This window comes from Trachinotus anak, unplaced genomic scaffold, assembly GCF_046630095.1.
Source record: "Trachinotus anak isolate AG129_WGS33_773 ecotype Australia unplaced genomic scaffold, CSIRO_AGI_Tana_v1 ptg000013l, whole genome shotgun sequence".
Lineage (NCBI taxonomy): Eukaryota > Metazoa > Chordata > Actinopteri > Carangiformes > Carangidae > Trachinotus > Trachinotus anak.
In genome coordinates, this window is record NW_027273864.1 from 23,932,999 (window position 1) to 23,946,824 (window position 13,826).

At 39.7% G+C, this 13,826-nt stretch overlaps 1 protein-coding gene across 1 annotated transcript; it reads left to right on the forward strand.

The window, feature by feature from the left end:
- Nucleotides 1-276: 276 nt before the first annotated feature.
- On the forward strand, nucleotides 277-10,502 carry nudt3b (nudix (nucleoside diphosphate linked moiety X)-type motif 3b). The gene is made up of 5 exons (XM_071493103.1): nucleotides 277-821; nucleotides 2,266-2,376; nucleotides 5,575-5,619; nucleotides 5,728-5,812; nucleotides 6,123-10,502. The coding sequence occupies exons 1-5, from the start codon at nucleotides 723-725 to the stop codon at nucleotides 6,317-6,319; spliced, it is 537 nt and encodes a 178-aa protein (XP_071349204.1). The 5' UTR covers nucleotides 277-722; the 3' UTR covers nucleotides 6,320-10,502.
- The last annotated feature ends 3,324 nt before the right edge of the window (nucleotides 10,503-13,826 follow it).

The window sequence follows — 13,826 nt, forward strand, 5'->3', positions numbered from 1 at the left end:
AAACCGATGCTGTCAATATAAACAATCTCATTATTTAGCTAATTCATTTAAATAAACAGATTATTATTATTATTATTATTATTATTATTATTATTATTGATTCACCAACTAGTTGTTTCAGCTCTTAACAGCTTTATGCCTCTGGTGAACTCGTATATAAGACCAGCCTTCCATTTTCTTTCAGGTTGTTGGATCAGTTTTGAGGAGCTTGCTGGCGCTGTCCATTACCTGAGGTGCTGAACCTGATGAACCAACCCCGCATCCCATTTAGCAATTCTTGACAGCACACTACGTGGATAACGTTACGTCTTAATTCTTCGAAGTAAGGCGGTGCAAGCTTATAATTATACCAGCCCCAAACAAGTGGCCGTGGCAAGCTAGTTGGAGCCAAAAGTGCCAGTTTCCTTCACCGGCTCACTCCAGTCACAGCGTGGTGTTGCGTTTTTTTCCCCACGATCCGTTGTCCCAATTCTTCAACGCCCGATAGGCGCTTTTCTTACGCTCCCCGAGCTATTAAAGGTTAAATTACGTCGTGGGCGTAGCGGGTTCTTGTAATGGCGACCGTGCCGTAGATGTGCCTAGGTTTGTGAAAATGAAGCGAAGAAGAAGTTATTTCTTTTAAGTGAAACGCCGAGGTTCCCCGGAGGAGGACTTTGCGTCTACAACCGTCATCTTTATAAGCGGTAAACTTAGCTGTACTTTTGAACTTTTGCGCTCCCGAAATGATGAAGCTCAAGTCAAACCAAACCCGGACGTACGACGGGGATGGCTACAAGAAGCGGGCCGCCTGTCTGTGCTTCAGGAGCGAGAGCGAAGAGGAGGTGAGGCCGGTGATGTTGCTGTCTGGTGGGCCAGGCTAACAGTAGTTGCCGCGGCTGCTTTCAGTGACTTCTCTGTCTGTAAATCGATATATTTATCGATACGACTGTGGTTTTATGCCAGCTGGAAACGATGACTCACTCTTTTCTTAACCTCTGGTGCTGTCCCTTTATGTTCTGAATTAAATCTTAGTTTTCAGCTCGTATTCAGTGTTATGTAAGCCTCTTTAGCCGGGCAGGTAGTAGCGTCTAGATTTTATACATGTAGCCAACCTGCTAGCTGCGTGTTAATGCTAACGTTAGCTTGCTAACTAGCCATGTAGCAGCAGTGGGCAGCCGGCTCTCGGCCAGCGACCACAGCCCATAGACCAGGCAGTGGCGAGTGGTGATTTTATCAATAGGAGCATCGGCGCGATAGAAATCATTGTTTTGATTTCTAAAGTGACAGGCTGCGACATTTATCTGCCCGTGTTAGAGTTAATTTGACGAGCTAAGTGACTCTTAGTGTTAACTGTGTTAGTGTTAACGCAACTGGTACTGCTAGCCAAACATTGGACTGATGTGTAGCTATTAGCTTTGTTAGCTTTAGCCAAAAGACAACCACGGCAGTGAATGCAACGCTATGCATTTCGCGTCGTTTACTTAATGACTTTAAATTGACATCGCTAAGAGCTGGAGCCTCCGCTTGACCTGATGTCAAACTACAAACCTGCATCCCTGTGTAGACATTTGTACCACGCAACATTTCTATTAATGAGCCATAGTTGCTACCTTTGTGCGAACCTATGAAAGCCGCTCAAACTAGCCTGTAAAGGGTTATTAGAGATCAGACGTGATTTGGGAAGCTGGTGTCCAGTCAACAACACGCACAAAGATGTCTTTGTAATGGAAACATTTTACCAAGAGATGAGACGAATTGAGAGTAAACCAGTTCCTCAGTCTGGTGGAAGAAGAGGCCGGATTGTGAACAACTTGTATTGTTGATTACAGGAAACACATCAGTATTGTCAGCACGTAGCTAGAAACTTTTACCAGAGACTTTAGTTTACCATATCAGCACTAAGCCAAGCTTCAGCTTTCCCCCAACAGATTGCTGACACCGTGAACTCACCATACTTGCGTGGAAAGAAGTAATCTCTGTGACTCATACCGTGTCTGTTGAAAAAAAAATGTATGATGATCTGCTTGCAACCATGCAGTCAACTGCATTCACACAACATCCAACTGTATAGATTAGCTCCAGGTCACTTCAGTGATAGTCTTAATAGTTTTTGTGTGGTAGTTGACAGGTAGCTGTTGTGTCTCATGTTGGGGTTTGGCTCTTTTTATGTTTATTACTAAGGCAGATCTCTGAATATGTTGCACATGCAGCAATACTTGTGTAATGTGAACACACACCTGAGTTAGACCGTGGTGCCTAACCAGTCTTGCATGGGATGCGTTGCAGGTGCTGCTGGTGAGCAGTAGTCGACATCCTGACAAGTGGATCGTTCCTGGAGGGGGAATGGAGCCGGAGGAAGAGCCCAATGTTGCTGCAGCACGAGAAGTGTGTGAAGAGGTCAGTACTTTAACTGTTTGTTTTTTTTTTGTTGTTTTTTTTCAATTGTTACATGTAATTTAAGTCTATATTGTGAGTCGCTTTCATTTTTTTTTTTGTTCCTGTATAGACTGTGTGCTGGCAAAGTTTTCATGACCCTTGTATTTGAGACATGGATGTGAAACATGCCTATGTAGACTTAGTTCATAGCCAGGAATATTGTTCTGAGAATGGATTTCCATTTACAGCGTGGCAAATTAGTTTGAGTATAGGCTAACAAGATGTATTGAGTTTCATTTCTATTAAATCGCGTCTGTATTTAACACTGAGCCTAATACCTTGCTCTCAAAGCCCATTTTGTCAGTGCAGTCATCCTGTTTGCATGGACAGAAAGAGAGAGAGCCTAGCAACATGTAAGCTGTATCATAGCATCATGTTACAAAGCAGTGTTTATGTGTCAGAGGAGGTCACACTGAGATTGAACACTGGCTACCCAGCGGTTCCACTGCAGTACTATCCAATCCCACGAATACGGCAAAGGAAGGACAACAATAGAGGTTCACTCTTTAAACATTTCAGACTGATCTATTTTTACAACAGCAGCCTTGTTACAGAGGCATCTTGAAGGACAAATATGGCGTTTTTGTTTATCTGTGTTGGGAAGGATGTGTAGCAATTAGTAAACAGTTCTGAAGCTCACTGGAAATAAATATCCTGCTTGTGCTGCCTGTGTTCATCCCTTAAATCTGGTGTTCCTTCAGTGTACATGCTGTTCGTTGCTTGGGCATTTTGATCAAAATGGCGAAAGGGCACTGAAGACACTGAATCTTGCCCGGGTGTCAGCTCTTTGCGGGTCACTTACCATATAAAGCCCATTCTCTGTGCGTGATCCATCACACTGATGGATGCTGATAGCATCTCTTATCCTGGCTCCCGTGTGGTTGCTTTAGTGGTTACAGGATGCTGTGACTTGCCAACACATTTCCACAGGGTCAAAGCAATGTCACATAACTACTGAAGTTTGTTCAAAGTGCTAAAAGGCTGCATTCAGAAACTTTGTGGTGACTTTGAGTGATACTCAATGCATCACCACGTACTGTGGCTTTCTAAGCCTCTTATTGGACGGTGGTGTAACAGGACATATCCTAATCCTCACAAGCTTATTCTGATGACCATATGAGCGGTGAGCGATTGCTTATGCTTATTGGTTTGGATTCTTGCCAGGGATGACAGTGAATACACAGCACTCAGGAGCACGCCAAACGTAACTGAGGGTTCCTTTGTTTGACTGTTCACAAGCTCTGATTTTCCTTAGTAGTCATATGCCCCGGCCTTGCACCGTGAATACACAGGACAGCATCACATAACTTGTATTGCAGCCCTGATGCTGTACTTCCTCTTCCAAGATGATGCCCAGTAGTCTTCAGTTACACGAATGCCTGAGCTGGGAGACATTTTCCATCTCATAAAAACATACAGGTTGACTTTTGGCCTATTACTTAATCCCTGGCACATCTTCGGGGTTTCTACGGGTGGGCCTGTTCTTCTCCATATGATCTAGCTGAAAGCCTGAAGGGTACAACGCTGAGTCCATGGTGCAGTGCTTGGAGTCAACATTTATTTATAGACTGAAACTGGAACCTGAGGAAGAACCTGCAGAGATGTCAGCAAGTGGCCTGGCTCTGTATCTAAATCTGACCTACTACTCACCCCCTGGGAGTTAAGGTCTTGGACCTTGTAGATTTTTTTTGGGGATTAGAATATGTTTAAAGGTAACAGGCTGTGAGAAGTGTTAAAAGTGTCCTTTCAGTGACATTTGGATTGTGTTGTTAAGGTTTTGTGATCATGGAAGGCATAATGGCAACTGACAGCAAGGGGCGTATTTTTGTTTTTTGCTTCTGACCTTTTCACATAATCTGTCAGGATGCGTGAAGCATCTTGTAGAGAGGTGGTCATTCAGTGACAGTGACTGATGGCTGGACAGGCATGTCTACATATATTTTGAAACTGTATAATTTGGAAGTGCAAGGATTTAATCAACTAGTTGATGAATGTAAAATTCCTCTGCATATATTTTAATAATTGATTAACTGGTCTGTCCCAACATTTGCTGGTTCCCACATGTGAGAATTTGCTGCATTTCTGTCTGTTATGCAATTGTAGATTAAATATCTAAACTAGACATTAAAAGATGTCACCATGGCCTCTGGGGAACTGTGATGGGCTTTTTATCAGCCAAGACTCTGGGGCTGGTATTGTTTTCACCTTTGAGTCCATCTCTGTCCAACTATAGTGGGAACTACCATAGAGTAGGTTCTGACTACTTTGGAAGATGTCTATGGGCAAATTTTGTCGCAGAGATAGTTTCAAAACCATGCAAGACACAATCAAGAAACTTGACAGGTGTGTAGCTGAGATCAGAAACGAAGGCAGAGTCTGAAAATGGATGTGGTCCGAGCAAGGGACTGGAGGCATGGAAGGGGCCATTGCCCCCAGCTGTATGCTCCTGGTGACACTTGCAGATCACTGTATCCCAGTTTAAATCATTCACATCCCCTCTAAGACATTAAGTAATGTGATCTCAACAGCTGTGACACAGCACTCATGTCGTAATGTAGTAATAACTGAGTACTCATGGGTCAGAACATCATCATGTTGCTGTTCTGGTTGGTGTGATCACAAGATGGTCTCTAGTTTTCTCAATTCTTTCATTTTACAGACCAAACAATTGATCAATTAATGGATAAAATAATAAACATAATCATTGTTGTTGCCCTAGTTTTAATCATACCTGTAGTTTGAGTTATGATGGATCATGAAAGTTCAAAAACCAGGTAACCTTTGTGAATGCAAATGTCAAATTTGATATTGTCCTTGACTAAGTTAGATCTCATGTCACTGAAATGTGACATGACTGAGGAATGAAGAATTGTGTAATTGTAAACCAGGAATTGGATGAAGTGAATTTGCATGGGATAAAAACAATCTTATGATGTAATGTAATCCACTGCAACACAAACACAAACTACAGCCTCCAAAAATACCTTGAAAGTTATCAGATCTAGAGAAAGTTAAATCAATAACAGCACCATCTCAACTATTAGATTACAATGTGTTCTGTGGGTCATAGGGTTATATTGGACTAAACCCCAATACATAAAATATAAATATCATAAAAATCCTTGCTTACCATTTTTACCTTTTTTTTCCATTTCACAGGCCGGTGTGAAGGGGACTTTAGGTCGCTTAGTTGGAGTATTTGAGGTGAGATGTTTGCTGTAGATGTTTTTGGTCTTCAAATGTTTACATGACGTGCAGCATGTTTATGAGAAGTAAAAAAAAAAAAATTATGACAATTTTTTTCCCCCACAGAACCAAGAGCGGAAACACAGAACCTACGTCTACGTTCTTATTGTAACAGAGGTGCTGGAGGACTGGGAGGACTCGGTCAACATTGGTAAAGCACTGCATTTGTTTACTTGTCAAAATAGGGATCATATGGACAAAGTTCCCAGGCAGCCACATGTTGTCAGTAGCTTTATTTTTCTTTGGTTGGCCTGAGTGATATTACAGTTGAGGGACTTTATTGCATGTTTGTTGGGAGAGATTATAACACCAGCTTTGTTGCTACCCTTGTGATTTTCACTTCAGTGCTTTGTGTAGCACTGAGAATTATTCAAAAGCTATTACTCATAATGCTTTTTTTCTTCATGTTGTCTCTCACATGTCTTAACTTGCTCCACAATGGTGTGTTGTTCTGTCAACAGGGAGAAAAAGGGAATGGTTTAAAATAGACGATGCCATACAAGTGTTGCGGTGTCACAAGCCTGTGCAGGCCACCTACTTTGAGGCTCTCCAGGAGAGTTGCCTGACCAGTAACGGGACACCTTTGGTGACCACGATAGGTGGGGACCTCTCCCCTACCTACAGCATCAATCAGAGCTCCGTTTCGGGTATCAGATAACTAAAACCATAACTCTGACACCTCCTGGAGCTTTCGCCACCACTTGCGCTCTTACTTGTGTCATTTCTCTCTCTGCTCTTCTTTTCTCTTCTCTTCTCTGCTGTTCTCTGCTGTTCTCTTCTCTTCTCTTCTTCTTTTCGTCTCAATAACATGGTTTGCCTTGCCAACTCCTTTGTGCCAGAACAGTGGCACAGACTTGATGACAAGTGTTGGGTGAATAGTCTGAAATACTTTGTAAATGTAAATGTAATTTTGGACCCCTGTTTTGTTTTTTTGTTTTTTTCTTTTTTCTTTTTACTGACAACTGCATGAAATGTCCCCTCGCTCCTTTCATTCTCTTTCCTTAATGCGCCCTTAGCGTGGTGTTTATTGAATGCAAGAACTACTTTTTACTGTTGTAATGTAAAAGTGTATACTTAGTGCTTAAGCTGAAGGCTTTTGGTGGTCTTTTTAACGTCTCCTCCATTTTTCGGTTATTTTTCTGTGAATGAATGTCCCGATTAGTGTAGTCCCTCCCCTGTTATAAGGATAGGAAATGCTGTCTGTATCTGAATGAACAGAATTGTGGGAAGTGACTTGTTTTGCATGAGCACTGTTATGTTGTGTCACACTCGCTCGAGTGACCTGATGCTGACTGTGCAACAGACTTGTGGTAAGGTCTTTGGATCCTCTTTATTTTGCTCCTTATCGTAGATATTGTTGATGTCTCTTTTATCAGAAGGATATGGCCCCTCAGTAGTCTTTCAATTTCAAGTGTCAAGTGTGTTCTCTCTTTTTTGGGAAACTAGCCAAGCACTACAGGTTTCACTCTTGAACAGAGCATAGATACTGTACAGTGAGTGAAAGAATGTCAACATACAATGTAAAATGAACCACCTTTCTCCTCAGTGTCTTTATGTCCTTTTAATCCCTTTTGTTTTCTTTTTTAAAACGCTTTCTTGTGACTGACTACAAAGTCTTCCTCCACATAAAGAGAGGTTAGAAGTAGTATATTTCAAAATCAAGGATTTGTAATTTCAAAATGCAGCACATATCACTTAAGTTATTAAAACCAATTTCTGTATTTTACTCCTCACATTCAGTTTGGTTAAAAGCAATTGTTTACATTGTGTTCGTAATATAGCACATGTGACTTTAGTGGGCACTTTTCATTATGGTCTTTTTTTTTTTTTTTAACCCTTCTTTCTTTATTATTTAATCTGCATCCCTCAAAACACCTGCTTGACGTTGAAAGTAATGGAATCTATAATGCTGTCTTTGGCAAGATGCAGAACAAACAAGCCTTGTACAGTTTGAGACCTCGTTTTTAACATGTAAAATGCTTTTGGATACTAGTTTTTTTTTGTTTTTGTTTTTGTTTTTTTTTGTTTTTCTCTCTAACGTCTGGCAAAAGTCTCTTTAGCCGAGCTGCGTCACTTGGCCTCTGTGGCGGGGGCAGCTGGCTCAATACTGTGAAACTGGAGGCGCTGTAGATAGCATGTAAGAGGTTTTTATTGTAAATTGTTTATTTCTGTATAGATCAAAGGTGAGAGTACAAATGACAAAACACATCTTACACGTCTGTGAGTGCTACATGTCATTTCAACTGAGGCTGGAAGAACTGATTGAACTCATGGTGTAGGTTTTGATGCCGTTGAGAATTTTCTCTTGAGATAGCACAGAGTACATCTGAGGTTAAAGAACAAGGAATGTGGCTGTCATTGTGGGTAAGAGCGAAGAGCCTATTTATAATCAAATATTCTCAAAATCTTTTTTTTTTTTTTTTTCTTCAGACCAAAACAAATTTGTAACAGTAAGGGATTACTGTTTTTTTTCCTTATCTTTGGCCAAGCTATGAAATGAAGTACAACTGTAGTCTGAGTTTCCAAACCACTATTTAGTTTAGCAGTCGTTAGGCCTTGAAGCCGTTTTCAAGCTAGCAGCTGTTCCACCAGTGTCAGTATATTTCCCTGAGAGCGTCTCTTTCAGTGGTTTTTCTTAAGAGCTCAAACGTCATACTTTGATTTTCTGTCTATCTTTAAACCTGCAATAAACCTATTTTTTGGACACCTGGGGGTATTGAAACAAGCTGTAAACACAATGACATGTTATTGCCTTTTCAGTAATATGGCTAAATTGCTGGCAAAGAGTTGCCTATTTATACATCCAGCTGTTACGGAGAAACATGAGCATTCATTTGAAGTTGAATGAAAGACCAGGATTTAATCTTCTTTTAGCTCTATTTTGGTCTCCACTAAACCCTGAGGGAAATATCTGGCTGTTAGCCGCTAAATGTGCCACCATGTTCACTGATGTTTGCAATTTCATGCAAGGAGGTTAGCTTACAGTTGGTTTCTGTAGATTTCTAACTGGAAACAGCCACCTACTGTGGCTATGAGAGCGGTGTGAATGAACCAAAACAGTGAATATTGGGATGTAAAATTCAAACAGTGAATGATGGTTCTCTACACATTCATCAATATAAACAACCTGTTTCATATACACATAGTCATGTGAACCACTGTTAAGATAAAAAAAATATTCATTACAGCAGTTTTAAAGTTAAAAGAAGCTTCTTCTTTGCTGGATTGTAACTTTGAGCACACGATTGTTTTAATAAAGGTAACTGTTTAGCCTGTCAGCAGTGTCTATGGTTAAAACTCATGGAAGTTTTATTTTGAAATCAAAATAAAAATAACTTGATCTTGGTTAAAATGGAGAGGTGCTGAAGGTCCAGTGAAGTAGAAGTAGCTGCCCTTTAACTTTGAATGTGGATGGAAAACTCTTCTCTCATGATTGAGAAACCCTTCATGGGACATAACATTGAGAACTGAAAGCTAGTGGAACAAATGCTAACATAGAAAAGAGGCGGGAAGGCTCAGCAATGGTTGTCAATTAGTGGTGACTTTCTTTCTTTTCTCCCATTAAATGTCGAAGGGGGCGTCACTGTCCCAGTAAATGGAGCTTTACACAAACTCCTCATATTGGCCTGTGATAGTCCAGGAATTCAAACGTTTTTTCTGAATGACAGTAACGGTGGAAAGAGTCTAAAGTCTTCTTTACAGCAATTTGAGACTTTGACCTGGTTTTACTGCTGTGTATCGGAGAGGTGTGGTGGCTAAAGTCTTGCTTTATGATGCCCTACCTGGCACTTCCTGTGAAATCTTGTGTTGATTAGAGCTTCTAGTCTTCATCTAAATGTGCAATGAGATGTTAAGGGGATGAACCTGTATACAGCTGAAAATAAAACTTAACCCTGGGTAATTGGATTTTAATTCACTCTTGGTGGTTTGGTGTTGGTGACAGGTACTGTCAAAATGAATGTGAGGAGGATTTCCAAAAGTAACAGCCAGTGACTTAATTATTAATGACCACTTGTTTTTGTCCATTTTTTTCTCTGTTTTTTCTTTAATTGGTTGTGTTGTTGACAAGCTAATTTTGTTTTGTATATAGCTAACACAGCATCCCTACAGCCAGAGGACGCACTGTGGCTTTGGTCAATAACGATTAGTGTCCATTTTCTTTTTGAACAACTCCCTTGCAATTCAAAATTCAGGCTCTGACATAAATAAGCGTAATTTAGGTTGAAGTTCAGGAGGAACTTTTATGAAATAAATATCTCAACATAAATGTAGTTATGTGGAGTTAAGATGGAGCAAACACATCTGCCCTTTCTTCTTGGAGGTTTCTGAGGTTGAGGTTTCTGAACTCGGGCAAAACAGCGGATTGATTAGTGAAAGAACAATTGGAGCTTCAGATAAAGTAATTTCCTTGTAATTTAAAGTTGATTGTTTAAAATATGTATTTCCATGTCTATTAGCTGGGCCCATCTTGTGGCCAAAGCAAAAACATATTAAAAGCACATCACTTAAACAGCTGAGGATTGTAACATTCAGATTTCTTTAGCATGATGGTCGGACCATTTTATCGACTGAATTACTTTAAAAAGACATATGTAAATTGATTTAAAAAGATTGCCCCCAAAGTACTTGCAGTTGAATAACAAACTAAACATGTGCACTTGTAGCCGTTGACCTCAGCCTTGAAGTTACAGTCATAATTGTGTTCTCCAAGGTATATGTGTCACTGGAATTTTTCTTTTCCTCTCTTTTGTCATTTGGGACTGTGGAATAAAACCAGTGCGAGAAGACTGAAGATTGTAATATAAATGTGCCAACAAATAAACACCAGTATTTCACATTCAGGCCAGCGTCTGTGTTTGTGTTTTTGTCTGTGACTATTTGTGTCATTTGTACACTCAGTCAGTCGTCCTCTGCCACACAAGAGAAGAGGATTGATTAAAAACAGATTTTTGTAAACTAGAATGATTGAATTTGGATCACCTATTTTAAATGTCATAAATCAGTGGCTAGAGTCATAATTCTCATCTCTCATCCCAATTCGACACTACACATACAGTATCTAGTACAGGTTTGCTTCTAGCAAAATATTTACATTATCGATTAATCTACAGATTGTTTTTTTCAGTGGAATAAATAGTCTGTCTATAAAAGGATAGCTATAATTTAAAGATGATGTATTCAAATTCCTTGATGCAAAATGCAACAATATTCAGTTTACAATCAAATATGACAGAAAAATGCCAACACACCAAAAAATATTTGGTATTTTTACTTGAAAAATGAAAAATATCAAAAATATTTGCAGACTTTCTGTACATTGACTAATAGTTGCAGCTCTAATCTACTTCTTTTATTTCTACGTATAAACTTTGCAATACACTGGTTTGCACTTACTATCTTACACCGACAGTAAATTATCCCATATGTGCAACATTACGGTGCCAAGACGGTTCTGAAGCTGACTTGCCACCACTTTGCCAGCAAAAATTAAAAAAAAAAAAAAGGTTTTTAAGCTGTGGATAAAACCTCCAACTTCTAAAATCCTAAATCAATACCACATGAAGTAAAAGTGAAAACAAAATGGAGTATACTTAATTGCAGTCCGTATGTGTACTAAAATCCTGTGATTTGCAAGTGTGCTGTTGATGCACACTGCTCTCCCACAATGCAGTGCACAAAGGAAACAGAGGAGCTGCTCACAGCTGGAAAAAGTTTAAATTAATTATTGATGGTGGTGGAGGAGCTCCAGAAAACAACAAAATACATAACATTTTTTTGGAAAAACAGTTTTGCTGTCTCTGTGAAGTGGCAGTTGAATTGTAAAGTTGCATTTTGATGGCACAAGCATCACTTCATGCTGGTACAAAACAGGTAATTAAGATTAACTTCATTTCTTTTATACTAACAGCACAGTGTAGTACCAGGACCAGCACACAGTAGTCTAAACAAGGTTGAATGAATTTGGAGGTCTGCATCCATTTTAAGTGAATTGTGAAGAGGGACAACAGTATACATCACCCTCTCACTCAAAAGTTTAGCTCTTTGTATGCGCAACTTTTTCAGTATACTCTTTGTCGTTTCTCCGATGTCAACAAATGACAAACTCAAAACCTGTTCAGAACTGGAACCCTGCGAATGGGTGTCACTTCACATTAAAAACATAAAAGTCCTAAAAGCGGCATGTGTCATTTTATGTGAACTGTGTAATAGTTCACATTCATTCCCCTCAAAAAAGTTGTTCCTTGTACTTTCAAGTCAAGCTTCGCATCAATTTGCACAATCTAAACACACATTTCTTCTTAAGGTGGCGCTGATAAAATGGATGACACACACCCACACCTTAATCTGCTTGATCAAACCTCTGCCCATATTGAAGTAAGTAAAACAGTATACTAATAAAAATGTTTAAAGTATGATTTCACAGACCCTGACAGGTGCAACAGCACAGTGTGGGAGATGTCAAAAAAAGGACAGTCAGTACAGACCCGCACAGTCCTGATAAGGTTAAAGTGAAAACACCTCTGTGGGGAACCGAGGGACGGTAGGACTGTAGGACTCACTGTTCCACCCCCTTCCTGAGCTATCATGACCACAGCCTGGAGCCAAATAAATGAGCCACAGGCCTTTTTCTCTTTTCGCAGAGGACATTTTGACATGTCGCAGTAGAAAGTAAAAGCACAGTTGTGAATAATATAATTAATAAAAGCTTAATTACAGTGAGCTGCTTTGGTTTTAGAGTCCTGGTGCTCTGCATGCTGTCATGGCTTGCTGGGACACTTGAAGAAATCACAGCCATCATTAATGTTACTAGCAAGTCCTGTGATTTTCCTACTATGACAAAATGTCTACTGTAAAAAAGGCCTATTGAGCTTCAGAAAACAGATCACAGAAAACATGTAGCAAGTTTCAAATGACTCACTAGATCCTGAATCTAATCTTAGTAAAAAGATAAGTGCCTGTGACCAAGTCCTCTACCAAGTTCAACGTGTTACATTTAAGATTTTTAAGACCTTTTTCATCCCACCTCAGGATGCAATTTAATGCATGGTTCACAATCATACTGGTCAAAATATTAAAGTCAGATGGGAAACCTGTAGGGACGATATGGCCTGGAATTATTTAACATTACATCACTATTACCTACCAGCATTATAACAATAACCTGGACCCAGATGGGTGGCACAGATGGATGGATTATCAATTAAAAGCAATTTTTTAAACTAATCCATGTCTTTGCTAAAAAGAAAAACATTTGCAGTTGGCGTCTTTGCTGCAGGTCTAACGTGATCCCGTTTGATGTTTTGTCGTTTATATCCGAGGCCTGTACTACAAAGCAGTATTTGAGGTTAGCGAGGTAACTTCAGGTTAACATTTTATAGATCAGTGGAATTGTTTGGGTGTTCCAGTCTTTAAAATGTGTCCACTGTGATTTTGAAAACAGAGCTTCTAACAAACAGAGGAGAGTTTATCACACTGAATAACTTCACAATAACTATTATAGCTTCATTTCAATTGAACAAAGATTATTTATATCCCGGCAGGATTCCTGACGGTGTTGATGCTTTTACACTCTTCTTCCATCACTGCAGCTCAGAATAACACGAGGAGACTCTCTGACGATAGCTGGAAATAAGAACTAAACCGTCTGATGTCCTTTATTAGACAAATTGTCCACAGTTAAATTTTTCCCATGATTAGAAATAAACATTTCAGTCAGCTTGACCTCGTCAGACAAGAACTTTACTTCTCTCCTTTCTGCTTTGGCTGCAGCAACAAATTGACATTACTTTGACTTTTTCCTGCATCACCTTTGTAACAGTTTCTGAATCAGACAACAGATTAACAGTGTATCCTTAGCCTAATTTAAATTGGAAGTAATTGGGGGCTAAACAGCAAAGCTGTGTAGACACCCATTGTTTCTACCGTTTGTTTTTCCATCTTCTTTAAACTTCTGTCCACGGCAGCTCCTACAACTGTACAGTGGAAGTTTTGAAATTGGGCTCACTGATTGGGGACTCCCAAGATGCCTTTCACCAATTGTCATGACTGTGCCTCTAGTGCCACCAACAGGTCAAAGGGGGCGCGTTCACACATGTAACTTTTCATCCGAATTCACCATTCTCAAAACAGAATAGTCTTGGTCAATTTATGTGATCATATTGTTT